Source organism: Engystomops pustulosus, chromosome 1 (assembly GCF_040894005.1).
Source record: "Engystomops pustulosus chromosome 1, aEngPut4.maternal, whole genome shotgun sequence".
NCBI lineage: Eukaryota > Metazoa > Chordata > Amphibia > Anura > Leptodactylidae > Engystomops > Engystomops pustulosus.
In genome coordinates, this window is record NC_092411.1 from 92,833,478 (window position 1) to 92,861,233 (window position 27,756).

General features: G+C 41.7%; 1 protein-coding gene across 1 annotated transcript in view; it reads right to left on the minus strand.

The window, feature by feature from the left end:
* Nucleotides 1-27,756, minus strand: part of UBE3B (ubiquitin protein ligase E3B) — a 35,689-nt gene that overhangs the window by 6,654 nt on the left and 1,279 nt on the right. Inside the window, exons 2-24 of the mRNA XM_072147423.1 lie at nt 27,310-27,386; nt 25,321-25,489; nt 24,424-24,544; nt 21,475-21,534; nt 20,641-20,745; nt 20,462-20,558; nt 20,058-20,143; nt 19,119-19,201; nt 18,341-18,446; nt 17,426-17,546; nt 16,236-16,413; nt 15,866-16,035; nt 15,164-15,331; nt 6,463-6,634; nt 6,268-6,386; nt 5,759-5,873; nt 5,013-5,112; nt 3,928-4,047; nt 2,943-3,119; nt 2,753-2,863; nt 1,958-2,095; nt 1,625-1,690; nt 709-767 (exon numbers count right to left, since the gene is read on the minus strand). Of these exons, the coding sequence (XP_072003524.1) occupies nt 709-767; nt 1,625-1,690; nt 1,958-2,095; nt 2,753-2,863; nt 2,943-3,119; nt 3,928-4,047; nt 5,013-5,112; nt 5,759-5,873; nt 6,268-6,386; nt 6,463-6,634; nt 15,164-15,331; nt 15,866-16,035; nt 16,236-16,413; nt 17,426-17,546; nt 18,341-18,446; nt 19,119-19,201; nt 20,058-20,143; nt 20,462-20,558; nt 20,641-20,745; nt 21,475-21,534; nt 24,424-24,544; nt 25,321-25,481 (2,633 nt within the window). The 5' untranslated portion in view covers nt 25,482-25,489; nt 27,310-27,386. The remainder of the gene's footprint in view (nt 1-708; nt 768-1,624; nt 1,691-1,957; nt 2,096-2,752; nt 2,864-2,942; nt 3,120-3,927; nt 4,048-5,012; nt 5,113-5,758; nt 5,874-6,267; nt 6,387-6,462; nt 6,635-15,163; nt 15,332-15,865; nt 16,036-16,235; nt 16,414-17,425; nt 17,547-18,340; nt 18,447-19,118; nt 19,202-20,057; nt 20,144-20,461; nt 20,559-20,640; nt 20,746-21,474; nt 21,535-24,423; nt 24,545-25,320; nt 25,490-27,309; nt 27,387-27,756) is intronic.

Here is a 27,756-nt window from a genome sequence, read left to right on the forward strand (position 1 = left end):
ATTTTATAACTAACATGAAGTACAATGTGTCACGAGAAAACATTCTCAAAATCACCGGGATATGTTAAAGCGTTCCGAAGTTATAACCAATTATCGTGAGACATGTCAGATTTGAAAAATCGAGTCTGGTCATTGAGCTGAAAACTAGTGTCGGTGATAAGGGGTTAAAGGAAATCTACCATTTGTTTTTATGCATTGTGTACCAAACATACCTTGAGAATGCTGTAGCAATGTGTACAGTAGTACACTGAGGCAGAAACATAACTTGTTTAACCCCTGAATTGAGTGGTTTTGCTCAAAAAACAATTATAAAATTCAGGACCTTGGGAAAGTTGGGTGCCGTACATAAACACATTTCTTCCACATACACAGGAGCTACCTATCATACATCAACCTAAGCTGGATGACTCATACACAGCAGCTGGGGAATTGATTACTTTTGCCCGTCAGGGACAACACAGTGATGACGTATTCTTGGCACTGCAAATCGGGGAAGGAATAGGACCTGTTCCCTAATTTGCAGCCACTTGTGCATTATAGACCTCTGTGGGGGCCATGAAATAGCTGCCATTTTTGCAGCTAGCTCAGGACCCTCGAAAACTATCTATGAAAAGATGATTCAGAATGGTCACATTATGGGGAAAGAAAGGAGGTGAAAGGACATCCTTAAACACATCTGACCTTTTGCTAAGAAATACATATACTTACTTGTTTTCATTATTTACTGAGATAGATTTCCCTCCAGGGACCAGCTCATGACAGACCAACTATAAAAATAAAAGAGATAAATATTTTAGTAAGGGCTAAAAAGGTTATTAGAAATTCTTTGCTAAAATTCACAATATATTGTCCTTTCATTTTTTAATGGTATAAACAAAAGGAATGGTATGTAGCAAAGTACAGATGGAAATACATGGATTTATGCAAGATGCATTAAAGGGAGTTTTACTAAAGAGATAAGACTGTGACTGCAAAAGCTCCGCATTTAGCTCTATGAAGCTGCCAAACCATGCCAAGTACAGCACTTGTCTATCTCCAGCAGTACAATAGGGTGGAATGGAGCAGATGCATGTATGTAAACAGGGATCCCCCAGCTCATGATCTACACAGGTGCCTCTGTGTCCCCTGCGTGAATCAAATGGGGATGTACACAATTGCCACTCACTTCTATGCAACTGATGGATAGCTTTAGTCAGCTGTCTGTGACAGTCCCATACTGATCAAATGAGCAGTGGTCATGAAGATACAAAACTGCTTCATTCACATAGAAGACCTGTAATGTTGGCTCATCCCCAAATTAATCCTTACCGTTTCTGAAAACATTTTTTTTAATAAATTTGACATCTTATGATATTTTTAAAATATTTCTTCAATGTAAATGCACGGTACAAAGTTCCTGTTTGGCCATAGATCAGTGAATAAAAGGTATGCAGTAAGCTCCCCCTAATGGTGGTGGCACAATTATTGAAATAGTAAAAATTCCCTATAAGGTTTTCTTCATAATTATATACATGGGACAATACTATCCTGTTTTAGACCCCTAAAATATAAAATTACACTAAAAAATTACAGAAATCATCAGTGTAGCAGTCAATATTTCAAAGCCAACAAAATGAACATGTACCTGACCCATAACGTCTTCATCATATGACAACGTGAGGCCCAGATCACTTATATCTCCATCATATCGCTGTAGGATGTAAAAACTATTATTAGGTTTACTATACAATCAGTTGTGAAAAGCCTATACCCAAAAAATGGCATCAATGAAGCATATTACAGCAAGTTTGCAGTAAATCCCTGTAATCCATAATCTTGTCCATTAACAAATGTTATATAGGGCAATTGGTGAGACTTGCAGGGTAAAGATTTAATGGTCATCAGTAATTAAACAATGATGCAGTCGGAAAACTTACAGCATGACTTAGTTATGTCCCTTAATATAAATACTTCTAACCTTAATGGATGTAAGATTCTTGTAGAACTCAGGATCTAGAGAAGGAAGTTCGTCCACAGAGCTGTAGAAGATACTGTGATGGTGCCCTAATAGCTGACTAAGGAAAAATGAAGCAAAAGGAACATCCACCACTATACCCTAAAAGAAAAAAACAAGCAATTTGAAGAGGCTTTCCTTCAAGGATATTTAGCCCTTATCAAATATTTTAGCCCCTAAAGATCATAAGAACAAGGGCCTGTTAATCACCAGATGTTCCCTCATAAGTGTCTCCTCAGCCAGCTCTTTATTCATTTCTAGGGGCTTCTACTACAGCTATTCCCCATATAACTGTCTGAACAAAGCACTGGTTGACATGGGCACCATATAGGGCACTTAAAGGGATATTCTCGGAATATGAACATCTGATTAAAAAATCCATAATGCTATAAATAAATTAATGTAACAAAATTCAATGTCATTAGGAGGAAATAAATGGACTGATTAAAGGGCCAGTAGCATTTTAATTCTTCATTACAGTGTATGTCACCAGCATTTTCTACTAACGGGAGCTAAATTTTAATAACAACTAATTACATATTAGCTTATATTTTAAGGACCCATTTGTATATGAATTATGATGATTCCTGGAATACCCCTTTAAGGTGTCTTGTGGACCTCTATTGTTGGTATGGCTGTGTATTCTCAGTGGCCAAATCACCAACCATCGGGCACTTCAGATCAGAGGTAATGGGGAAAACCCCTTTAAATTCGATTTAAGATATGTCCATAAAATGAAAATTTTACATCATATTTTACCTCATACACGGCCTTTCCAAGCATCTTGCCTACAAACTCAAACAACTGTAGGTAGTTCTCATGGATGTACGATGTAGGAGATGGATATAATCGATCATTAGTGCTTGTAGTCTGAGGGAGTCAAAGAAAGCAGGTCATAAAAGAAGTGATTAGGTTAAGGAAACAGACTGCTTAAGGTGTTCCTTAGTACCTTGAAAAGATTTAGAGCGGGATCAAATACTTTCTTTATGATTTCCTCTAAGAATTCCTTAAAAACACCATCCTGGTCAATTCCAGCCTCATCTACTCCCAAGTCATTGACAAATTTGACTCTAATGACTCCTTTCATAGCATTCTGAGAAAGTTGCCTCAGCTGATCATAGCCATCCTGTTGAAAATACACAATAGAGGAATAACGTTTTCTGAATAATAAATACACTTAATTTATACTAAAAAGTGATATACTGTGGTAATAGTAGCTTCCTCTCTAATTGGCTATATCCTTTATAAAGAGTTATAGTGATCTCAGATCAAGAGAGGTCACTTAGAGAGAGACGCCCATACCCACTGATGTCAGCAGGTTCACGTTAGTATTTTTTTATGAATGGTAGTCTCCCAACTTCCCTGCTACATGATGTCAGGGAAACAATATTTAGGCATGCTAAATCTCAATATAGCTGATCCTGTATTCTCATGAAAGATAAGCTGCTACCAGTCATGCAGAATTTAAGTATGGGTAGGCGAGCACGCTCTCACTGATAAAGCCAATGAGTCATTGTCACATGCCAAGTGCATGTATGGCGCATTGGCACCTCCGCTGCGCATTACTACCTGTGAGCTTACAGACGGACATTGCTGGTGGGGGCCTCCTTATGAGTAAAGAGGTAGGGATCCCAGGGTTTGCACCCCTAGAGCCCTCCCTATAATCCAGCCCTGTGTGAGGACACCTTAAGTTTACAGTTCTACTGCAACATGCTATGCATGGAAGTCCCAATTGAAGTGTAGGATTACTGCTGTATGTTATTTTCCCAAATGAAAAAAACTGGAGTCATGCTACAGAAATCCTGCAACTAGTGTGTCTCCCTGATCATTGGACTGACTGATCATTGGAGAAAATGTTCCACCCGTGAACTGCCAATGTCTGGAGACTTTCCAAATATGCACACAAAGTTTTTCTAATAAACTTCACATGGTACCTCAAGCATTCGTGATCTTCGTATAGTGATATGTGTTACATGCGGTGAGGCAGTGTTTGTCTCTACCAAACCCAGCTTCTCCTTTTCCTTAGTCACTATATTTCGGAACAAAAGGACTCGCTGCAAAACAGAAATACATTCAAAGTGCCCAATTAACAAACATGGATAATACAAAGTAAGGCTACATTCACACGAACGTATGGGGGACGTATATACGGCCGACGTATATACGGCCGATATACGTCCCCCATACACTCCTATGGGCGCACGGCACCCTACGGGAGCGGTACGGTGCAGCACACGTGCGGCACCGTACTGTTCCGTACCCGGGAAAAAGATAGGACCTGTCCTATCTTTTCCCGTAATACGGGGCCGTGCGCCATAGGTTGCTATGGAGAGGGGCGGGGGTGAGCTGCGCTCACCTCCTCCTCCTCTCCCCGTACACTGCCGTTGCCCGCTACGGTACGGTACGGGCGGGCAACGGCAGTGTGAATATAGCCTAAAGGTTTCAAATAAGAAGTAATTTATATTCCACTGAACCTGAAGCCATCTTGTTATGTGTTGTTTTAAGTATGTAGCACTATATAATAAGGAGACACTAAGTAAAACTAAAGCTAGTTTACAAAGCTACACAAATCTTCAATATATACTACTTGTATCGGCAATGCCATAACCTATGTCGTCTATATACAGCCATATTCTTCACCTACAGCAGGATTTCTGATATCACACTGCCATTTTCGAATCTAACCCATTCTGTTGCTTTCCTTTAAAAAAAAAAAAAAAGTATCCTGCCACACATAATTACATCCCATACTTTAATGGATAATTACTCATGAGATTTTCTGTATAATGTATCTTTGAACACTGGATTGAACAGTAAATGGGACCAAAGTATTAAATCTTATATATAGACCGGTATACTACAACACTAAAAGCTAACTTTCTTTCACAATCTGAAGTATTAGAATTTAAATGGGAAATTATTTTACGTTGTGTTTAGGGGGCTGACGAATATGTAAAGGGTTCAGCCAATAAACATCTGATATATTCAATATGGTCTAAATGTAAGTAATGCCACATACATTTTTGTGCGGGATGACATGAGGGATGTACTGAAGTAAGAGCTGGGCTCGCTTTCTCTCTTTGTCCAGTTCTTGGAAGAGCACAGCTGGTTTAAGATCCCTATGAGAACAAATAACAGCAGCAAACTCTTAAAGAATACAATCATATCCGGAAGCAAAAATGTACAAATGAAGATTAGAGGGCTGCGGTGTTGAAAATATAACATCATAATGAATATATATATATATATATATATAATGATAAATCTTACTGCAATCACATTGCTACTCCAGCTAATGCAGAAGTGGATGCAATTGTATACAGTGAACGGAGACCCCCTACAATGAAATATTGCAGTGACCTGCCTATAACATTTGTATGACTGCTGCTGTGTTCACACCTCAAGAAGAGGTAGTTGCTCACAAATGCAGTTTAGTTGCTCACAAATGCAGTTTCTCTACTGCATAGGGATTTCCCCTAGTTCTACGTGTGACTTGTATGTTTTACTTATGCTATAAAATAACACCAGTGGTCCTGCGCGACCCAAACAAACTATTGTTTACCAACTATTGTGATTTGGTATGCCCATTTCATAACTGTTGTAATGCGGTTTATTTTTCCGTAAAAATGTTTGTCTCTTAATAAAAAAGAAGTTGAAATTAAAAAAGAGGTGCAAAGTGCATTGTAAAGTGTCCATCTGGGGCGAAATCCAATTCCCTATATTTGCATAAGACCAGAGAAACTATTTTAATCTATAGTAACTCACTTCCGCAGCCAGTGATCCTCCGGGGCAAATCTCCTTCTGCAGTCTCGCTCATACAGAACCATAAGCCAGCCATGTACTGAATGGAAAAGCTCCAGGGTTTCCCCTTTGGCATTCTCTGTAAAGAATATAAATACAGTACTCACATTTCTGATTCAGTCTAAAAACTAGAAGGGTCAATTTAGTAAATGCGCACAATGTTTAGGATTTATGCAACAATGTAAAAACTGCAATACACTGTCCAGTAGGCTGGTGAAGAATAGAAAAGAAGTAGAATTAAGATGAACATCTTCCATTTTGTGAAAAAATGTCACAGGGCCTGACAATCCTCATTAAAATTTAAATGTTAACATACAGGATCATACATTAGATGGCCAGATTTTTAGTCAATCAAGGGTTTTTATTTTGCTAGCTCTGACAAGAGCAGAATTTTGGTCAGAAGAGAGAAAAAAATAAATAAATAAAAATATTAATACAATTAATGAACTGACATAGTAGTCATTTTGTCTTACCAAGTATACCATCCCAGACCATCTTGAACACAAAGCAATTCAGAAATGCTGAGATAGTGACAAGTTCCTCCAGTTTGAATGATATCTGTTCCTCGTATACCTCAATATCGTCCAGAATCCTGCCAAAAAAGTTGCACCAAAGCTATAAGCATTGCGATATTCAATCCATCAATAAGCTGAATACTAAACACTCACGTAATTAAATGTCTGGAGCAGTCACAGAACAGGACCAGCATAGCCAAAAGCCTGCGGGACTCCTCAGTGTCATTGCTTAAGCACTCCAAGAAAAGCTTTAACCCTCCTTGAGGTCCCAGTTCACAGATGAATGCCCACAACTTAGGCAGAAGATCATCCAAGTAAGTTAGCCCTTGTGGAAAGAGATGGAAAGAATCTACAGTGATATGAACTTGTAAGCCATATTCTAATCACAGTAAGGACTCACTAACACAAACATATTGGGGGTCTTGATCTGGCCACAGATGAGTCCTCCTTAGAGGTCTATTACATGCGGTCATGGTGCATTGAGTACATAGAGAATAATAATAATAATAAAAATAATAATTGGAATGTTAGGGGCCTGGGGGACTCCTCCAAGCGCTATGCAGTGTTTAATGTAATACAACAATACCAGCCGGCAGTAATATGTCTGATGAAAACGCACCTAGTGGCCGACTCTATACAGGGGCTTAAAAGAGCTTGGATCGGGAAAGAATATCATTCAGTTTATTCTACGCACTCAAGAGGGGTCAGTATACTTGTTAATAGGCAGATCCCTTTTGAATGTTTCGCTGTCCATGTGGATGCAGATGGTAGATATATCTGCATTCGATGCCGCATATATAACTTTACATTACTGCTGGTAGCGGTCTATATACCTCCCCCATACTCGGGAGAAGTACTAAAAAAGGTCCTGAGTGTTATCACAGAAGCCCATGGTATCCCAGTTCTTATAGTAGGGGACTTCAATCAATGTCTTAATCCAACTCTTGACAGATTTTCAGTATCGGGAGGGGGAAGTGGGGCAATATCCACGGTATTGGCGAAATTGCTGCAGGAGGTGGGCCTAGTAGACATCTGGCGACAGCGTCATCCTGATACTAAGCAGTATTCTTGCTTCTCCACCTCACATGGATCCTTGTCTAGAATTGACTTGGTTGTAGGCAGCAATCAGGTAGTGCAGCATGTGGCAGATGTTGTATACCTGCCGCGAAGCGTCTCAGATCACTCCCCCGTGTTGGTTACGCTAGTTAGGGCTGCAGACACGGGGGGGAGACTGTGGCGCCTCAACCCATTCTGGCTACAAATTCTCAACTTAACAGGGGAGGTGGAAAATGCCGTCAGGGATTTTATCAGAGATAACCAGGACTCAGTGTCCACCCATTGGTTATGGGATGCTCTAAAATCTTCCATTAGGGGGCTGTTTCACTGTAAAATTTGTGGGCATAAGGCCAAAAAGAGGGAATATCTCGCGACCCTACAGCAGCGAGTTAGTGACACGGAGGAAAGGTATGTGCTGAGCTCCAATAATGCGACAAAGGGAGATTGGACAGAGGCGCAGGATCTTCTAAAAGCGCATTATCAGCAGGCGGCAGAGGCTAAACAATACTTCACTCAACAGAAGTACTTCACTGAAGGGGAGGGGACAGGACATCTCTTAGCAATGATTATTAGGGCACAAGGTGGCCCAGCTCTCCTCACTCCGAGATGGGGACGGAACACTAGTCAACTCAGACACTGAAATAATGAGGGTCATGCAGCAATACTATGCAGATATTTATAAATCAAGGTGGACATACAATAGGGGAGAGATAGAGAATTTTATAGCTGATGTCTCCTTACCTAAGCTAACAGAGGAACAGAGATCAATGTTAGATGGCCCCATAACCATAGAAGAGCTAGAGCAGGCTCTGGCAAGTTTTCAGAACGACAAGGCCCCGGGGGTAGACGGTCTCCCTGTAGAATTATTTAAGCAGTACCAGGAAATACTTCTGCCCAAACTATTGGAAGTAGCTGCAACTGTCCATGAGACAGGCAATCTTCCAGCATCTATGAAGGAGGCGACAATTGTACTGATCCCTAAGCCTGACAAGGACCCGCTCCAGCCGGAGTCTTATCGCCCCATATCACTCCTGTGTACAGATGTCAAATTAATTGCCAAAGTATTGGCCAATAGGCTGGTAGAAGTCATCCTTAATCTGGTGCATAATGATCAAACCGGCTTTATGCCAGGAAAATCTACCACTATTAACATCCGATGCCTGTTTATGAACCTACAGATGTCCCCAGAAAACGCTGCCTACAGGGCTGTCCTCTCACTCGACGCTGCCAAAGCTTTTGACAGCGTCGAGTGGGAATTTTTATGGGCGGTCATGCGAAAGATGGGATTCGGGTCATACTACTTAAGGTGGGTGCAGCTTATGTACTCGGAACCTAAGGCCAGAATCCGAGTAAATGGAAAGCTATCCAGCCGTTTAGCTTGGGGAGGGGAACCAGGCAGGGCTGTCCCCTATCCCTATTCCTGTTTGCGTTAGCACTGGAGCCATTTGCGTGCATGGTCAGAGCATCATCGGCTCTTGGAGGATTTAAATATGGACTTTTAGATGAGCGCATTGCGCTATATGCTGATGACATGTTATTATTTTTTAACAATGTGCAGGACTCCCTACCCCCATTTATGGCTCTCATGATAGAGTACGGAAAGTTCTCAGGTATCCAAATAAATTGGAACAAATCCATACTTTTACCCTTCGACCCTCTCCCTGGGAACTTCAGCACGGGTCAGCTACAGGTAGTATCTACATTCAAGTATCTGGGTGTATGCATATCACCTAATCCCAAAGAGTATATATCCTTAAATATTCAACCAATGATGGCCGGGGCCCTGGAAAAGGTGGATGCGTGGTGTAAATTGCCATTGTCTGTAGTGGGGAGAGCAAACCTAACAAAAATGGTTTTGATGCCACAGTTTCTCTATTTATTACATAACTCACCAATATGGATCCCAATGACATACTTTTATCGCATACAAAGTATATATAGGTCTCTGATTTGGCGTAAGAAGGTGGCACGCATTAGGCTAGAAACGCTACAAAGGGCAAAAGATGAAGGAGGATTAGCGGTGCCCAATCCGTATTTGTACTTTTTGGCTGCCCAGCTACAACAGCTGAAGGGCTGGGGACAGCCGGATAGTATCATAGCAGTGGAGCGCCATATGTCCTACTGTAATGGTGGAAGGCCCCCTCTTTATCTGTTGGAAATAGGTGCCCAGACCTGACCCCCGGACATGCTCCCTACGGTGGCCTTAGTAGTAGAGGTATGGAGGAGAGCTAAGCTGATGCTTGGACTGGAGGGCTGCACAAAGATCACTCCTTTGTGGAGGAACCCACAACTCACTGAAATAAATAAACTAGAAGAGATTGGGATATGGGAAAATAAGGGGATTCATAGGGTGGAGCAAGTAGTATCCGATGGAGTGGTGAGAAGCTTTGAGCAGCTACGGGAGGAACATCAACTGCCACATAACATGTTCTATAGATATCTCCAGTTAAGGCATGCCCTGGACACTCAAATGAAAAGTACCCCATTGACAATTCAAAACCATTTAGTTATTAATACTTTGATCTCCCCAGGAAATGGCAGGGGAATAATATCGCTTATATATAGACAACTGCTAGATGAATATCATAAAAAATTCCCGTTAACAATCCGGTCTAAATGGGAAGCCGATATTGGGCCCATAACAGACGAACAATGGACCTCCATTCTAGCTTGGACACCAGATCTGTCTCCAAGCGAGAAACATAGACTCTCGCAGTTATTCCTATGCCACAGAACATATAAGAAGCCAGCGTGGTTGTGCAGAATTGGTATTAGGGGGGATGATTGTTGCCCCAGATGTGGTAGAGATGGGGCACATCTGCTCCACATGATGTGGGAGTGTCGTGAACTGGGCACGTTCTGGAAGGCGGTACTGAGTCTTGTGAAAAAGGTGTATGATGTGCAGATCCCTGCCACTCCTATGGTTTGCATTCTGGGTTGGGTAGATGAGGTAACAGATGAAAGGGGACCTAAACTGGGCATTGCCCGTATGTTATATCAAGCGAGAAAACTAATTGCGTACCACTGGATACAGGCTGCTCCTCCTACTAAACAGGAATTTATCACTAAAATGAACAGGATAATTAGGCTAGAGAAGGGGGTATACATTAAGAGAAAGGCTGAAAAGCGATTTGAGAAAATATGGGGGCCCTGGCTTGATTCACCGGGACTTCCATCAGTGCACCTGCGCAGAAACCCGTTTCACACTTTGTAAGATATGGTCTAAGAAATGTGGTGTAATCATTGCAAGCAGAAACTGTCTGTCATGAGCTTTATTGAAGTGATTGTCATTGGAGGTCACGGATTTGGTCTGCTTTTGTGTATAAGGAGAACCCCAATACGCATTGTATGATGTATAATGCAAATTATATGTGAATATGATCTTTTTATGCTGTACGGTCTCTGGAGGGTGGGGGGGGGGGGTATCTGTTTTATGTTGACTGTTGTAAACTGAAAAAATGTTTAATAAAAAAGAGTGGATTAAAAAAAATAATAATAATAATAATAATAATAATTCTTTATTTATATATCACAAACACACACATTACACAGCGCCGCACAGAGTTTTGCCAAATCAGTCCCACCTTTGGCGTGGCCGCTCAGTTTCCGATGGAGAGGAGAGGGATGAGGAGCGCTGCCTGCTTGCAGTTCTCCACCCACCCAACCGCCAAAGTTTAAGACATTCTTTTAAAACCCATCCTTGAAAACTAGCCTATCACAATTCCTAACTGCATGAAATGTCAGCTCTCTTTACTAATCCATTTTATGTCCTCCTCCCATCGGTTATCCAGCAAACTGCAGATATATAACAAGCTCCAGGCTTCTCTGCCGTCACTTTCACCTTGTATATAAGACTGAGGCTGATGGCTGGTTCACACAGCAGAATTTATATAAATTATTTTATTCTGTTCACTTATAAAGAATGGCTGGACCATTATATATGTTATTTTATCTCATGTGTCACCCCGTTCATCCCCGTTCATAGACTGTAAGCTCTTGTGAGCAGGGCCCTCACTCCTATTAGTCCATTTGAATGTTTGTACTCTGTAATGTAATATTATATTTGTATATGTCACCTATGATTTGTAAAGCGCTTTGGAATTTGATGGCGTTATATAAATAAAGATTATTACAGGCAGTCCCCGGGTTACATACAAGATAGGGTCTGGAGGGTTGTTCTTAAGTTGAATTTGTATGTAAGTCGAAACTGTATATTTTATAATAGAAGTTCTAGAAAAATGTTTTTCTTTTGCCCCAGTGACAATTGGAGTTTCAAAATTTTTGGTGTAATTGGACCAAGAATTATCAATAAAGCTTCATTACAGCTGATCATTGCAGTCTGGGACTATAGTAAAGCATCCAGAGAGCTTCACCAGAGGTCACATGGGGCAGAGGGGTCCGTCTGTAACTATGGGTTGTCTGTAAGTCGGATGTCCTCAAGTAGGGGACCGCCTGTATTATAGGTATTTAGATATTGTAGAAACATTATAGACATTTATTGTTATGAAAGTTACAATAGCCATCAACTGTCTGGGGTAACGTGGGACTTAAAGGAAATGGATCACCCTGTTAGCGATGATTTAAACGAAATACACCTACACGTCAACCTTTTCTTCTGCATTCAATAGCATATCTACATTAGAAATGCTAAACACGTATAATGCAAAAAAATGACTTTTAAAATATATGCTAATTAGCGGACGGTGCTCCTGTGCAGACAGCCTGGAGCTCCTTCGCCTCTTTCTTATCCAGGCCTACTGCATGCTATCATATCTACCTGGTTAGATATGATAGCACACAGTAGGCGCATATCATTAGGAACCAAAGGAGAGCTGGGCCGTCACATGCACAGGAGCACCTGCCACTAATTAGCATATTAAAAAAGCCGTTTTTTCATACATACCGTATTTTCTGGACTATAAGACGCACTTTTTTTCCCCAGAAGATGGGGAAAAAACAGTGGTGCGTCTTATAGTCCGGATGTAGCTGCAGGAGGGAATGGAGGGCACCCGGCTGCGCTCTGCCAGCTAATGCTGGCAGTAAGCGCAGCCCTTCACAGTGAAGCGCAGCGGCTGTACTGAGTGCCGCTGCGCTCCTCTCCTCCTCTCAGCCCTCCACTGCTGGAGGGAATGGATGGCAGCACCCATGCGCTCTGCTTGTGGCAGAGCAGGAGCGCAGCAGTGGAGAGAGAGGGGGAGGAGAGAGGCACGGACTCTGTGGCCAATCCCCACTCGGCTGCCCGGGAGGCTCAGAGGGAAGAGACAACATGAAGGCTGCCGGCAACTTGAGAAGAGGAGCCTATACAGAGCTGTGTGCAGTGTCTGACCTGTAACTTCTCACAGGATCAGATAAGTGATAAGTGCTCCCTTCCCCCGGGTCTCTGCTCTCACACTCTTAACCCCTTGTTGCCTGGTATGTAGTGGCTGCTGACTTATAAAGGTACTTTATCCCACAGACCAAGCTCTTGTGGCCATTGTACAAGCATTGTCACCTCCTGTATACCCTCCTTCTTATAGATTGTAAGCTCTTGTGGCCATTGTACAAGGACTGTCATCCCCTGTGTCCTCCTCCTCATAGATTGTAAGCTCTTGTGGCCATTGTACAAGGACTGTCATCTCCTGTGTCCCCTCCTCCTCATAGATTGTAAGCTCTTGTGGCCATTGTACAAGGACTGTCATCTCCTGTGTCCCCTCCTCCTCATAGACTGTAAGCTCTTGTGGCCATTGTACAAGGACTGTCATCTCCTGTGTCCCCTCCTCCTAATAGATTGTAAGCTCTTGTGGCCATTGTACAAGGACTGTCATCTCCTGTGTCCCCTCCTCCTCATAGATTGTAAGCTCTTGTGACCATTGTACAAGCATTGTCACCTCCTGTATACCCTCCTTCTTATAGATTGTAAGCTCTTGTGGCCATTGTACAAGGACTGTCATCCCCTGTGTCCTCCTCCTCATAGATTGTAAGCTCTTGTGGCCATTGTACAAGGACTGTCATCTCCTGTGTCCCCTCCTCCTCATAGATTGTAAGCTCTTGTGGCCATTGTACAAGGACTGTCATCTCCCGTGTCCCCTCCTCCTCATAGATTGTAAGCTCTTGTGGCCATTGTACAAGGACTGTCATCTCCTGTGTCCTCCTCCTCATAGATTGTAAGCTCTTGTGGCCATTGTACAAGGACTGTCATCTCCTGTGTCCCCTCCTCCTCATAGACTGTAAGCTCTTGTGGCCATTGTACAAGGACTGTCATCTCCTGTGTCCCCTCCTCCTAATAGATTGTAAGCTCTTGTGGCCATTGTACAAGGACTGTCATCTCCTGTGTCCCCTCCTCCTCATAGATTGTAAGCTCTTGTGACCATTGTACAAGCATTGTCACCTCCTGTATACCCTCCTTCTTATAGATTGTAAGCTCTTGTGACCATTGTACAAGCACTGTTTTCTCCTGTGTCCCCTCCTCCTCATAGATTGTAAGCTCTTGTGATCATTGTACAAGCACTGTCATCTCCTGTGTCCCCTCCTCATAGATTGTAAGCTCTTGTGGCCATTGTACAAGCACTGTCATCTCCTGTGTCCTCCTCCTCATAGATTGTAAGCTCTTGTGACCACTGTACAAGCACTGTCATCTCCTGTGCCCCCTCCCCATAGATTGTAAGCTCTTGTGACCACTGTACAAGCACTGTCATCTCCTGTGTCCCCTCCCCATAGATTGTAAGCTCTTGTAACCATTGTCACATATACTCATACCTATGCAGCCCTGGTAACTCTTGAGACCCCCTGACTACATGCCAACATAATTCTATCTAAAGATAGATGGCGGTGCCCGGGAGAGGAGGAGGGGGTGACCACTGCTTGCCTCTGCCCCTCTCCAAAGAGAAACATGGCTGCACTGCACCGCCCAGTTACTTTACTGTTACTTTATTAAATATTTTAGCATACTATTTGGGGAAAAAACATTTTTTTCTTATTTCTCCTCCTCTAAAACCTATGTGCGTCTTATGGTCCAGTGCGTCTTATAGTCCGAAAAATACGGTACGTTTCAGGCCTAATGCGCGGCACGGTGGCTGCGTGAGTAGCACTTCTGCCTTGCAGCACTGGGGTCCTGGGTTTGAATCCCACCCAGGTCAACATCTGCAATCAGTTTGTATGTTCTCTCTGTGTTTGCGTGGGTTTCCTCTTGGTACTCTGGTTTCCTCCCACACTCCAAAAAACATACTGTAGGTTGTTTAGATTGTGAGCCCCATGGGGACAGGGACCAATTTGACATGCTTTGTGCAGCGCTGCGTAATCTGTGTGCGCTATTTAAATAAAGAATTATTATTATAATGATGATGATATGTTCCTGGTTTCTTGGAAGAGAAGGCCAACCTGTAAGGCTACATTCACACTGCCGCATGGAGGACGTATATACGGCCGACGTATATACGGCCGATATACGTCCTCCATAGACGGCAACGGGCGCATTACTTCCTATGGAGAGGGGCGAGGGTGAGCTGCGCTTACCTGCTCCTCCTCTCCCTGTACACTGCCGTTGCCCGCTACGGTACGGGTGGGCAACGGCAGTGTGAATATAGCCTAAGTCTAAGTCGTGTATACCCAATGGTAGATTTCCTCTAAGGTTTTGATATTTGTCGTCTTTTCCCATCTTGATGTTTATATAAATGCGTTATATGCCATGTTATATTATGTAAATTATGCAGTATCTGTTGTGACAAAATGGGGCAAAGTATTTTGTATGCTGGAACTATATTTCAATAAAGGAAAAAAATATAAAAGCAATTAAACATTTACAGACAATAATGGGACATACCAGTAAGAATCTGTAGTCGTATCTGAGTGAGAGTGGTCAGAGCAGTTTGGTACAATACACAGATATTGCACACTTTTTGCACCTCTTGAGAGTCGACTCTTTTACCTCCAATTGGTTTCAATATGTGACGGACTGATGCAGATTTCTGGAAAGCTCTCTTAAACAGGTCTAAAATATACATGCAAAGAAGAAATATTTAATATAGAAACCTTTGATGACAGATTGTAATTCCATATATACAGGTTTACAAGTATAATACAAAAATAACTAAATGGTATAAATTGGTGCAGTGAATGATGGGACCCTCTCTGTAGAAGCTTAAGAGCCAGAAGTGAAATGGAAGAAAGACAGTTAAGGGTAGAATATGTTCTTATGGTAGTGCAGTAGCAGAAGAGTTACTATAGGTAGTAGACTTTACACAAGATATGGGTTTTCCGGTTGATACACAGTGGACAGTCTGTTTTGGCAAGTACGGAGAGTTCATTCTTGGGAATGGTTGTGTGAAAAGCAAAGGCGGTCTTGTCGGAATCAGAGGAACTACAAACAACCACTGACCCACAATGGCAGTGCATGGGAAATGCTTATGGCAGAAAACTCATGGCAAGGGACAAAACTGAAACCAAACATTAACATAAAAGACAAAAATCATATCAACTAATGCACTGACTATAGAACATTTGTTTTCAGCTTGCAATAACTCACTTTTCATTGGCAGATTGTTCTGTGGAGAGGAACTTGGGGTGGTTACTACAGAAACATCTGGATTTTCAGCTAGTTTTTTACTGAGAACTTCCCGAAAGAGAATGCGGATCATATGAACACCCCACAAATGCTGAAGCTGTTTGGTAAGCAATGGCATCGATTCATTGAGACTGGAAAATAATAAAAGAGAAAAAAAAAACTATTTAGAAAGTCGACATAGAACCAGGAGAAACTGAATGTTAATGTTGCTCAGTGAAATGTGGACCAGGCCGCTAGTGCCGGAACAATGTACCTACATGTTTGGTAAGCCTTTTTTATGCCATTTGCAGCCTCACTTTTTTATATTAGTCAGACAACCCCTTCAACTTACCCATAATCAACAGTCTGAGAGAACCAGCCTAGTACAGGGTGCCAATGAGTAAGGTTGGATTTCTTCTGAGACACATATTTCTGACAGTATGATAACATTTGTGTGAGCACGCTCACAAAGTGTCCTGTCTCTTCTTCTAAGACCTTTTCTGTCAGGTGGCCCAGATGAATAAGGTTACCTAAGGATACAAGCAAAACATGAAAATATGTGACTTTTTGCAGAAAAAAGTACAATAACAAATTCCCACCCTACCAACCTGTCTGCAGAACAACCCCCTCCCGCAAAGTGTCCCTACACCATGCAGGAAGCTCATAATACTCAGAATCACAGCGATCCTCCATGGTGACACAAAGAATAGGTGAGTGCATCCCGTAAAGGGATTAAAGGAGTTGGCCGCAACTACTCCCTCATAGGGTCACCCATGATCATACTTATCTTGCTAAACACTTTCCTTCTGCCTGGAACAACAACATTCAGTCATGTCCCATGTCCTGCAGCACTTTTAGCAGGTGATGGAGCTATTATTCTTTGAATGTGATAATCCTTGGCCTACCCCTCCACCGGTGATATTTGCAGTGGTGTTCTCAGAGGGTCACTGGACAGAAGGGGAAAGTTTACTATGGCAAGTGCAACATTGCACAAGATTGTACTTACCCTGGTAAACTTTCTTATTTAGGGCCACCTTTCTTATTTGATGGTCCCTGGATATCATCCCCGAGGTATCAATCCATAGCACCCACAGTTTCTAAAACTTTGCCACACTACTTTTTATATATTCAGTTAACTTTATTGATGCTCTCTGTTCTGGGGAGACCCCTAACTTGAAACCAGTGTTGTGCAATCAAATTTCTGGACATATAATGCATCAGTGCCCCCTTCTAGAAACAAGTGAACCTTAAGGCTACGTTCACACTGACATAGGCCTGCATGGCTACGGCTGGACAGGTCTACATCAGCCGCGATGGAGAAGAGGAGGGGTGACCCCTCCACTCTCCATAGCCGTCCGCGGTGCATTGCCCATAACACAAGGAAAGATATGACATGTCCTATCTTCTCCCCGTGGACGCAGCAACCATTGCTGGTCTACAGGGGCTGTATGTACGGTAAGAGAGAGGATGGATGCCTGATAGTTTTATTTCCTGTATCAGGTAAGTCTTTCTAGCTTAAAAATTCAACATAGCAATCAATACCTAGTAAGCACAGGGTGTGACTTCCTTCCAGACACACACACACATCACTGCATTGATCTTCCCGACTCAAGAACAAGATGAATTTATGAAAAAGTCCATTTGTTTCAATCACAGATAATCTCTGAAAAGGAAAAAAAACATTACATTTGTCTCTTGGCGTTTGCAGCCACCTGTGAGTTGCCTGACAGCAATGTATTCCTTGTAATATAAAAGCGAGTGACTAGTGGCAGCCGTTCCCCTTAGGCCACATTCAGATGGCTGTGTGGCCAGAGCCCGGATGTAGCTCACAGCAGAGACAAGGTGGAAGAAGGGGTCACGGCTCCTCACCCCTTCCCTCTCCATAGCAAGACAAGCAGCAGCTGCCCAGCTGGGTCTCGGTGCAGTAGCCCACATATATTAAAGTGTTTTCTGTCCTATGTTGCTCTGGAAAGAATGTGCAAACTACTTGTACATGTATTTATAAATTGTCTGTGCTGGTTTTGTGTTGTGGCTGCACTGTGTCCGACAAGTCAGAAAAAATCTGCACCAAAAGGGGCATGTCAGTACTTAGTCAGAACATTTGCACAATCCTGCAGCATGAACAAGGTGCAACAGAAAAAAAAGGTGCACACTTCCAGAGCCGCGCAGGGGGAGCGAGATTAATGAAGACTGTGCACCACAATTTATGAATCTGGAACCCCCTGCACATTCACAGGCAAACTGCACATAGTGTGCACAGTTTTTTGATAAATGTGGGTCACTATGACCGGGTGCTATAGACCTCAATAGGGGTCGTGATCTGCCCCCAAGTTGTGTCGCAAATCACGGCCCCTTTATGGTCATTTGAAGAAGATATCTTTTGGAAGAACAAATGGATGCATCTGCTCCATATGAGCATACAGGGTTAAATAACTTTTTGACATTTGAGCAACTTACATCTGGGGTCAGGACAGATAGATGTGAAATCAGGGCAGGAACAGACATTATGTGGATGAGGAAGGAGCGTAAAAGATTGTCTGAAAATTGTGCAGCCAGCACCGGACTGGGAAAAGAAAAAAAAACATTGATCAAATGTCCAATATAATGATCAAAGAATACAAAATTCTGTTGTCTATGCAGACTATGAACACATTTATTTTTAAATGATGCATGAAACAAATAGAATATTATATCTTAAAAAATTTAGGAATATACATTAAATTATTGTAGATTTATTCCCTAGAAGGAGTCTCAAGAAATATTTCAGTTTTGACCATGATCTACATTCCAGGATTGTAGCTGTACTTGATGCACTGGCGACTAAAGGGAGCTCTCACTGCTTAGCTGTAAGTTTCCGGCTCCTCATCCCCTGTCCATTGTTATTGACTGCTGTAATTTTTAACCAAAAACCAAATGAGAGGGGGGAAATGGAGGATTAGCTTAATGGAAAGGAATAACAGCGTCGCAGTGTGAGGCCACTCCTGGAATACAAATCTATTTTCATAGACCTAACAACACAGATAAAGTTATACAGCTCTCCAGGCCTCCTACCTAACATTGCCTGCAGTTTCCATGGCCAAAACACTGAAAAATTCATTTGATTGTGTGTAATTTATAACTATAAGTTAATGATAGTCAATAATGTATATAACTCCAGCCACCCTTACAGGTCAGTATGCAAATAACCCTGCATCCACCATCACAACTATGACACAATCATCCCAATAAATCATACCGCAATGCCAGGGAAAATAATGCTGTCAACGTGGCTTTAGACAGAGATGGGCGTGATCGAGCGAGACCATTGGTTAGAAGGATCTGCAAAGACAGAGTTTTATTTTCACATAATACAAAGATTTTTAAATGGAAAGTAAAGGGTCTACCAGTATCCCCACCATTACACATTCTACATTCTCTACATATTCCCGAAACAGAGAACCAGCAGATTTAGCTGCGGGTTGAGCAGCTTTCCTTCCTGTACTCACATCAACAGCTGATAGATAAGGAATGCGGATAAAGTGCCAAATAAAACAGAATAAAATCATATCAGGCTTTATTTTTCATTAAGGCTCCACTCATTGATTCTAGTGTAGTTGGAATTTTCTCTCTGGACCCCACCATTCCTAAGTATTCAATGTCATTTTTTCAGATCTCTACTGTCAGATGGGGTGGAGCCATGGTTACTACTCTAAGCAAGGGCCACCAATCTATTAGCATAATGTTGTGAAACTATATAAGGCTCTTATCTGTCAAACAGGTGGTCTGAGGCTAAAGCAGACAACCTGGTTGTACTTATCTGACAGTAGAGGTTCAAAAAAACAAACCTTTATTAGTTGGAATGGTGGGGCCTAGAGAAATAGGTCCAATTGTGCCAGAATGGTTATTAAAGAGGTATTCCCAACAATGGGATAGGGCTTACTTGTTTTCGTGGGAAAACCCATTTAAAGGATGGGCTGGTGGAGGTGGTAAAATATCCTCTTTATGCAAACTCACTGACCAGGTAATTAGCCACACAATGAAAGCTGCCAACAATAATGAATCTAAAGGGATTTTATTAACAACTGTTCATATGTGTTTTGCCAATAAGGACCTCTCTATAACTTGGGTTACTCCTGTTCATACAGTTCCATGGTGAGCTTAACTTTAGAATAGGAGAGTTTCCATCAAAGCATACCTGTAATACAGAATAAAAGCCTTTCTGATTCAGATGACCCATAATATTTGCACAGATATGGGTCAATGCAGGTCTCAGATTTTCTCCTATAAGAAACAAAAGTGTAAACAAAAAATGTAACATGAAATAGGAATCTCTGCACTATGAATTGTAAGAAAAAATATTCTAGAATTGTTATTATATGGGGAATATAAGTATGCTTAGAAGTATTCACATAAATGAACAGAGCACCCATGCATGAGTGACTAGCTGTTCCATTCATTCAGGGAGACCCAAATCCTTATAATCTGTGGTCAACCCCCACATATAAGCTAGTTATTCTGTATCTCATGGATAGTGGATAAATAAAATATTTAGTAAAACAATACACAACGACATGTCATAGAGATAGTATAGATGTATACCTTTTCCTCGGCAGATCTTCCAGGTGGAGGTGTCTGTAAAATTGACCAGCATAGTGAGGTAGAGAGTGATGAGCTTGGAATCTTGAAGGATATCAGGCTGAACATATAACGGGATAAGCATCTATTGTGAGTAGGACCACAAAGAGCATGTGGTATACAAATATATGTTATATACTCACTTTTAACATCTTAAGATACTCGCAGCACAACCATAAAATGTCTTTAATTTGTTTGATCCACAGGAGGGTGAGGTCTTTTGATAATGCAAGAGAAACAAACCAGACCTGCAAGAGATGTATGCTCTAATGTAATATATGTGGACACATCAGCTCAAATATAGTATAAAGAAAACAATTCTCAAAAACAACAATCTTAGCCTAATGGGGGTTACAGCACAGGGTGGTTGCTGTTCAGCAGTGTATGGAGTGTATACGAATATGTGGGGAAACATGTTGCAGAAATTTTCCAGGCTGTTTCATTCAAATCTTGGTACGGTGGAGACTGCACCAAGCTGTCCAGGAGAACTCCAGGAGGGGGTATGGGATTCAGTGATAGGTCGGAACACTAGTTTCTCATGTTTGGGGATTCAAGAATTCTGCTATAAATTCTGCTATTAGTATGTGAATCAGGAAATACATTGTGGTTACCCAGATTACAGAATGGGGCAGATTTACTTAGATCGTGGATCCGAGTTCTTTCCTGTGTCGCTGCTGCGCCAAGGTCCACCGGAGTTCACCTTCTTCCTGGTGCATGTGAGTGCTTGATCTTGCGACACAAAACCTTTTTTAAATTCTGCGGTTTGTCCGAATCCGTCGAGTGGTCCGACAGACACGCCCCCCGATTTCTGTCACGTGCAAACCGGCGCCAATGCACCAAAATCCGATCGTGTGCGCCAAAATCCCGGGGCAATTCGGCGCAAAATGGGAATATTCGGGAAACCTGACTAAAGTGAGGCCTTCGGACCCATAGTAAATGAGCCCCATTGTGTTATTTTGCAGAAAGCCAGTGCGTACCTTGGGTTCGTTCTCACACTCCATACTGGTAAGGATACAACGACATAGTTTTTCAAATCTCTACAAATACAAAAATATTAGTTTGCATTTGTAATTTTAATAAGTTTGAAACAAGAAAATAAAATCTAACCATAAAAGAATGACAATAGAAAACACAATACTAAATAAACCCAAGCTGTAATGAAAGAGATATGCTACTTTATATAGTGCAGCCAATCCACCTTTACCCCTTACAATAAGCACTCTGTTATGTCTGACCATTATATGTCTTAGGACTTATGCACAAACCCCCAAGTTTAGCCATGTGCTACCCAATGTTAACACAACCATTACTATCTATCGGCTCATGCATCATCGGATGCATACACCATGCCATGGACGAGCCAACTGCCTGTGCAGCAAATTATACAGCAGATCCCATCACTACCCATCTTTGCGGCACGGTCAGTCATTTTCTATTGTCATTGGTGAGGGAACAGCACATACTGATGACAAACGGGCTACAAACAAGGAATCGTGTTCCTTTGTTGGCATCCCGCAGACTGCACACAATCGTGAGCATCTGGCCTGATTGCTTGCATTTTAGCAGTTTTCCCTTCTAAAACCTCCTACTTCTAATTATCAGTTTTCAGAGGATGGAGACTTACTACTACTTTATAATGTCACTCATACCATGCTTTCATTCATTCAATCTGAAGCATTAACATGAAAGATATTATACGGCAGCACTGATAATAGAGCAGTACGGTGGGATAGAAATCATACTACTGACTGCAGCACACTCTCCATGTCTCTGATCTCCTCTTATTGGGCTTTTCCTCCCTAGACCTCTATGGAAATACATCATCTGCCCCCCCCCCCCTCTGTGAGTCCAAGATGTATCAAACAGAGAATCAAGAGTCAATAACCAGTTTTTTGAAGTAGAAGTAAAGTATAGGTGGAGAAAGAGGCATTTTCCCCAGATTAAATATATTTCAAAGTTACTTATGTTCATCTATAGCACTGATCTATGTGCAAACGTTATCGAAATGTTAGTGACCATGCAATGATTACACACCCAAAGGGGTTCATTAGCTGTATGTGTATTATACACACTGACAGATCAAAGACATCCACTATATGAACAACATGTTTTTACACATGAAAGATAACATTTCTTTATGAATTTGCTCAAGTATCTGATAATAGGGACTGTGTCATCCGAAAATAAATGCCATGTAAACTTGTTCTATTTTATAAGATCTGTAGACTTTATTTTACAAATCCTGATACTTGCTGTTCTGGTACCTTCTTATTACAATCAACGATTATTACCCTAATATGCATAATCTATAAATAGATACCATAAGGACGATAAGTTACAACAGTAAATGCTCACAGTGTAACCATTCTCCATTCCCACACAATGACCTCTGTGAACATCTCCAGGCTACTGTATCTTTACAGAGCGTATCATGGTCACATGCATTCTGAAAAATGTAGTCTCTGCAAATGAATACAAAGCAATTCATGTCTGCCAGAATCCATCACTGCAGTATTATCCATCAGCTAAATCATGTAGTAACCAGCAGATCTTAATATAGCAAAACCTATAATAAACTCTATAATATGTAATGTAATAGCGAGACTTATGTATATTAACCTCTTTTGTAGATTCTATTTTATGGAATTCGTATTAAACAACATATGGTTTAAAAGGGTAAGTTAAAGTTGTTTTCCAGAATCCTGGGTTATGTGGCCCTTGTGGGAGAAAAAAATTTACCCTGCTCTGGCTCTTAGTTCCTGCATCACTCTGGTACTTATGTTTTTATGCTTGCACTTGGCAAGAAGTTCCAGGGAGTCACAGAATCTGATTCAGCCTAAGGCCCCAAGGTTTATGGCACCATGAGCTAGCCCAAAGAAATGCAGCTACCATACAGCCGACATAGAAGTGCATCGTGCACGGCACGGTGTGCAGACACGTGTCACTGTGCAGTCGCCGGGAAAAAAAGATAGAGCATGTTCTATCTTGTGCCATACGCACAACCTGGCTGCACAGCTCCCTATGGAAAGGGGAGGGGTGAGGAGGGCTGTATGCTATGCCTGGTTCCAGCCCGGGCACGGCGCTATGCCTGGTTCCAGCCCGGGCACAGCATACATGTTCGCATGTCTTATCAGACCACAAGATGTCAATTCCATTTTCCAAGGGACTTCACCACATTTATTGTCCCATGGTCCGAGGAGGTCGCTCAATGGATGAAGCGGGTCCCTCAGGAACTTCTGGCCAGACACTGAAAACTCAAAGAAGCGGAGCTCCATGGGAACTGGGAACTGGAATGGGAATGAGTGTGCACTTTTATTTTTTGACTATTCATTAGATCTAAAAAGCAAAGCAGCTGGTACCCTCCTTTCTGCGTCAAGGGTCTTTGTCACTCTTTTCACTCTCCTATTAGGTCTCTGCGAAAGGGGCCACTGCCTTCTTCATGTATCATTCCAATAGGTCAAAGACATTCCCTTATCACTGCTGTGAGATGGGATAATTGAAGGAGTGTATCTGTGATTTGCAGAAGTCAGCGACCATAACTGGGGAGGGGAATAAAGCAGCAGAGGCTCTTGGAGAAGAACAGAAGCCACCCGGTATGTTAACTATTCATGTCTAATGTGCAGTCCAATTTTGTTTTGTTGGCAGAGAATCTCTATGTATAAGCAACTTTATCATCCAGCTAAAACTAAACATCAACAATGTATAAACACAGATTTGCAGAAATGAAACTCATGGTCCATTTATCCTGAACTGGAATTTTCTTGGCAAAATGGAGCTTCTCAGCAATATCTGGCCACAGTTGAGGTACAGTCCTATTAGTCATAGGGACAGACACTATTCAAATGGTGTTGAGAATCCATCCAATTGTGAATATGCAGTATATATTGGACATCAATAATTTGTTATATATTTGCAGTTACACTCACCACTTTGTCTTGCTTTGTTCTGAATATTATTAGCAGCTTGCGGGCTATCCTGAATATCGCGAGTGCGGTGATCTTGATGGATCCATTCTCTGTGCCTTCTAGAAATTCATCTACTTCTCTCCTGTAATAACAAACCCCACGGATAACCAAAACCGCACACAACTCATCATACTACTAATCTGTCAACTTCTCTTATGAAAACACCCGCCCCCAATTTACCAAGAAAGAGGCACTTAAGTTATTGAACTTCTTCCAACCACCTAAATCTTTAAACACTGTCAATGAATGGAAACATTCAATGGGGCAGATTTAACAAACGCATCTAAAAGTTGGAAGGACAGTCTTAAACTGTGCCAGATTTACCAAAGTTTTTAAAGCTGATTGATAAGTTGACAAACTTTTAGACTGTATAGTATTACTTTGCAGTTTCTATTTGTTGTCTTAATGAACGCCAGAGAAATGCACCAAAATTGTGGCAAATTTACACAATTGTTGGTGCACGCCAGAATTCTGTCTAAGGGTCTATACACATGAATGTTTGGGGGACGTTTGGGGGCCGGACAGATATACGTCCCCCATTACGTCTATGGCGTTGGCATCTATTGGCATCACAAGTGCTCACTGTATCACATCGTGGCCACAAAAATGATCTTTATTCGTAAGAACAGTCGTGCGGCTTTATTATCTATGGAGAGGGGAGGGGTGACCAGTGTTCATCCCTCCTCCCCACCAGCGCACCAGACGTGTGCCTGCCCGGCTACAGCCTGGCATACGTTCGTGTGAATACACCCTTCAAATAAATTGACAAATCTGTTCCAATGTGTAAACACTCAGAGGCTGAGAGTGTCTACAAAAAAAAACTCAGATGGTAATGCAGGTCATAACTTCTTAAGTTACCTGATTTCACTCTGTAGTCGGCACCTACAAAGGAACCTTCTGATAAGTGCTTGGATTTTAACTGCAGCTTTCTCTCTTTCCTTGAGGCCCTTTCGTTCCTCACGTGCCTGTCTGGCCTTATCCAAAAACTGGGCCTTTGAAATCTGAGTGGCCCCAAACATCTTTGATACTAGAAAGAAAAACCAAAACAAATTTAAATGAAATATTTGCTAAAGCAAATCAGTACAGTCACAAAACAGGAAAAAAAATAACATTATGAAACAAGTTTTTAAAATATTTTCAAATGTTTTTAATTTATTTTAATTTTTAAACGAATCAGTCTCCAGTTCTGACCATACAGAGCTGCAGACTATGTTAGGTAGCAGCTCTGGAGAGCTGTGTAACCATACCTTTGTATGGGGTAAGTAATAACAGAGCTGTGAAAAAAGTAGATGCAATTCTGCTCTGCAGCTCTTGAAAGGGGCTCTGGGCAGATCTTTCAGCCTGAAGAGCTTTCTGCTCTCTGCACTGTGCTGCTCCACACCACTAAGAATAGGATCAGGATTTTGGTTGCTTACTAAGAGAAGTGACTAAAAACAGAAGGGATGGGCAGTTATCTGTATAGAGCAGAAAGCGATTCAAGCTGAAAAAAACACAAAACTGGATTATAGTTTCACATTCCACAGCCTTCTGCTATTTAGACATCCAAACATATGATCACACAGATCTCCAAAACAGCTGCATTTCACCATCTGCAGATTATCATGGTCAAAATTTCTTTTAAAAGACAATCTAACAATACAAAATCGATGATGAGATGCAATGTTTTCTGCATAACAAATTGCAATTCATAGTGACCAAATTTTTTTTTTCATACATTCAAAAAAATTAAAACCTCCTGTAAAAAAAAACAAAAAAACCCCTCCATTTTGCCATCTTCTGGCCCTGATAACCTTTTCAAACATTGTGTACGGAGTTGTATGTGGAGTCATTTTATGCGAGATGAGATGTCGTTTTCAATGCTACTATTTTGAGGACTGCACACCCTTTTGAAAACATTTTTTATTTTATTTTGATAGATCAGACATTTTGGGATGCGGCCATACCTAACATGTTTATGATTTTTACTGTTTACTTATATTTACATCAGTTTGAGGGAAAGGGGTGATTAAAAAATTTTTTTAAATGTTTTTGAAATATATTTATTCTTTTTTAACTTTTTAAATACTATTTCTCATACCGCCTACGGTACTTTAGACCCCCTAGGTCAGTGATGGCGAACCTTTTAGAGACCGTGTGCCCAAACTACAACCAAAACCCACTTATTTATCGCAAAGTGCCAACACAGAAATTTTATTTGTGATTTATACTCGCTTCTCTGTCACAGCTTTCATTCATAATCACACCCTGAGGACATCAATAAAGCAGAAAATAGAGGAAATTTGGATGATCATTGTAGCTTCCCTTAGGGTCCCATAAACAGGAAGAATTGTCAGGGCCGGAGCAGGAGCTACAATGATAATCCAGATCTGTCCATACCTTCCCACTCCTCCAGTAGTCCCAGGTAGTGCTATCACTTTAAAATAGCTCTGTGCACAGCAAGTCCTGGGCTGTCTGGGACTGCAGGAAGATACCTGGAGTCCTCTCTGGTGATGGCCTGGGTGCCCACCGATAGGGCTCTGAGTGCCACCTCTGGCACCCATGCCATAGGTTCGCCACCACTGCCCTAGATTGTCTGATTGATCCTACCATATACTGCCATACTACAGTATGGCAGTATATAGGTGTTTTACTGATCATTCATTACAATGTGCCAATATAGTCAATGGGACTTTAATAACTAGTACAAACCCATCAGAGAGCAAACCTGTCCCATAGTTTTTTTTCAACTCCTTGGTAAACTTTCAGTTTAAATATTTAGTTTGAACTTTATTACAGAAACCATCCACCAACTTTCTATTTATTTTACTGTATATGAAAAATGTAACAACAAGATGATAAAAGACTCACCTTACTGTCTCTTTACTGGTAAAACAATTGCTTTGTGTTGAACATAATGTATGCTCGCGACTAAAAATAATCACAATCTAGAACAAACAACAAAAGGTCATGAGAAGGAAGAATATTCCCCAAAAACTTTTTCTTAACTTTATTTATTGAACAGGTAAAATAAAATTGTATATCGGAGGCCCCTAATTTAACCACTAAGAATTTGGAAAGCCTATTGAATTGGAAATGCATTGGTCACAACCTCCACAGTATATAGTCAGCCAGCCCCCCGGTAGTACACGGCCAGTCAGCCAGCCCCCCGGTAGTACACGGCCAGTCAGCCAGCCCCCCGGTAGTACACGGCCAGTCAGCCAGCCCCCCGGTAGTACACGGCCAGTCAGCCAGCCCCCCGGTAGTACACGGCCAGTCAGCCAGCCCCCCGGTAGTACACGGCCAGTCAGCCAGCCC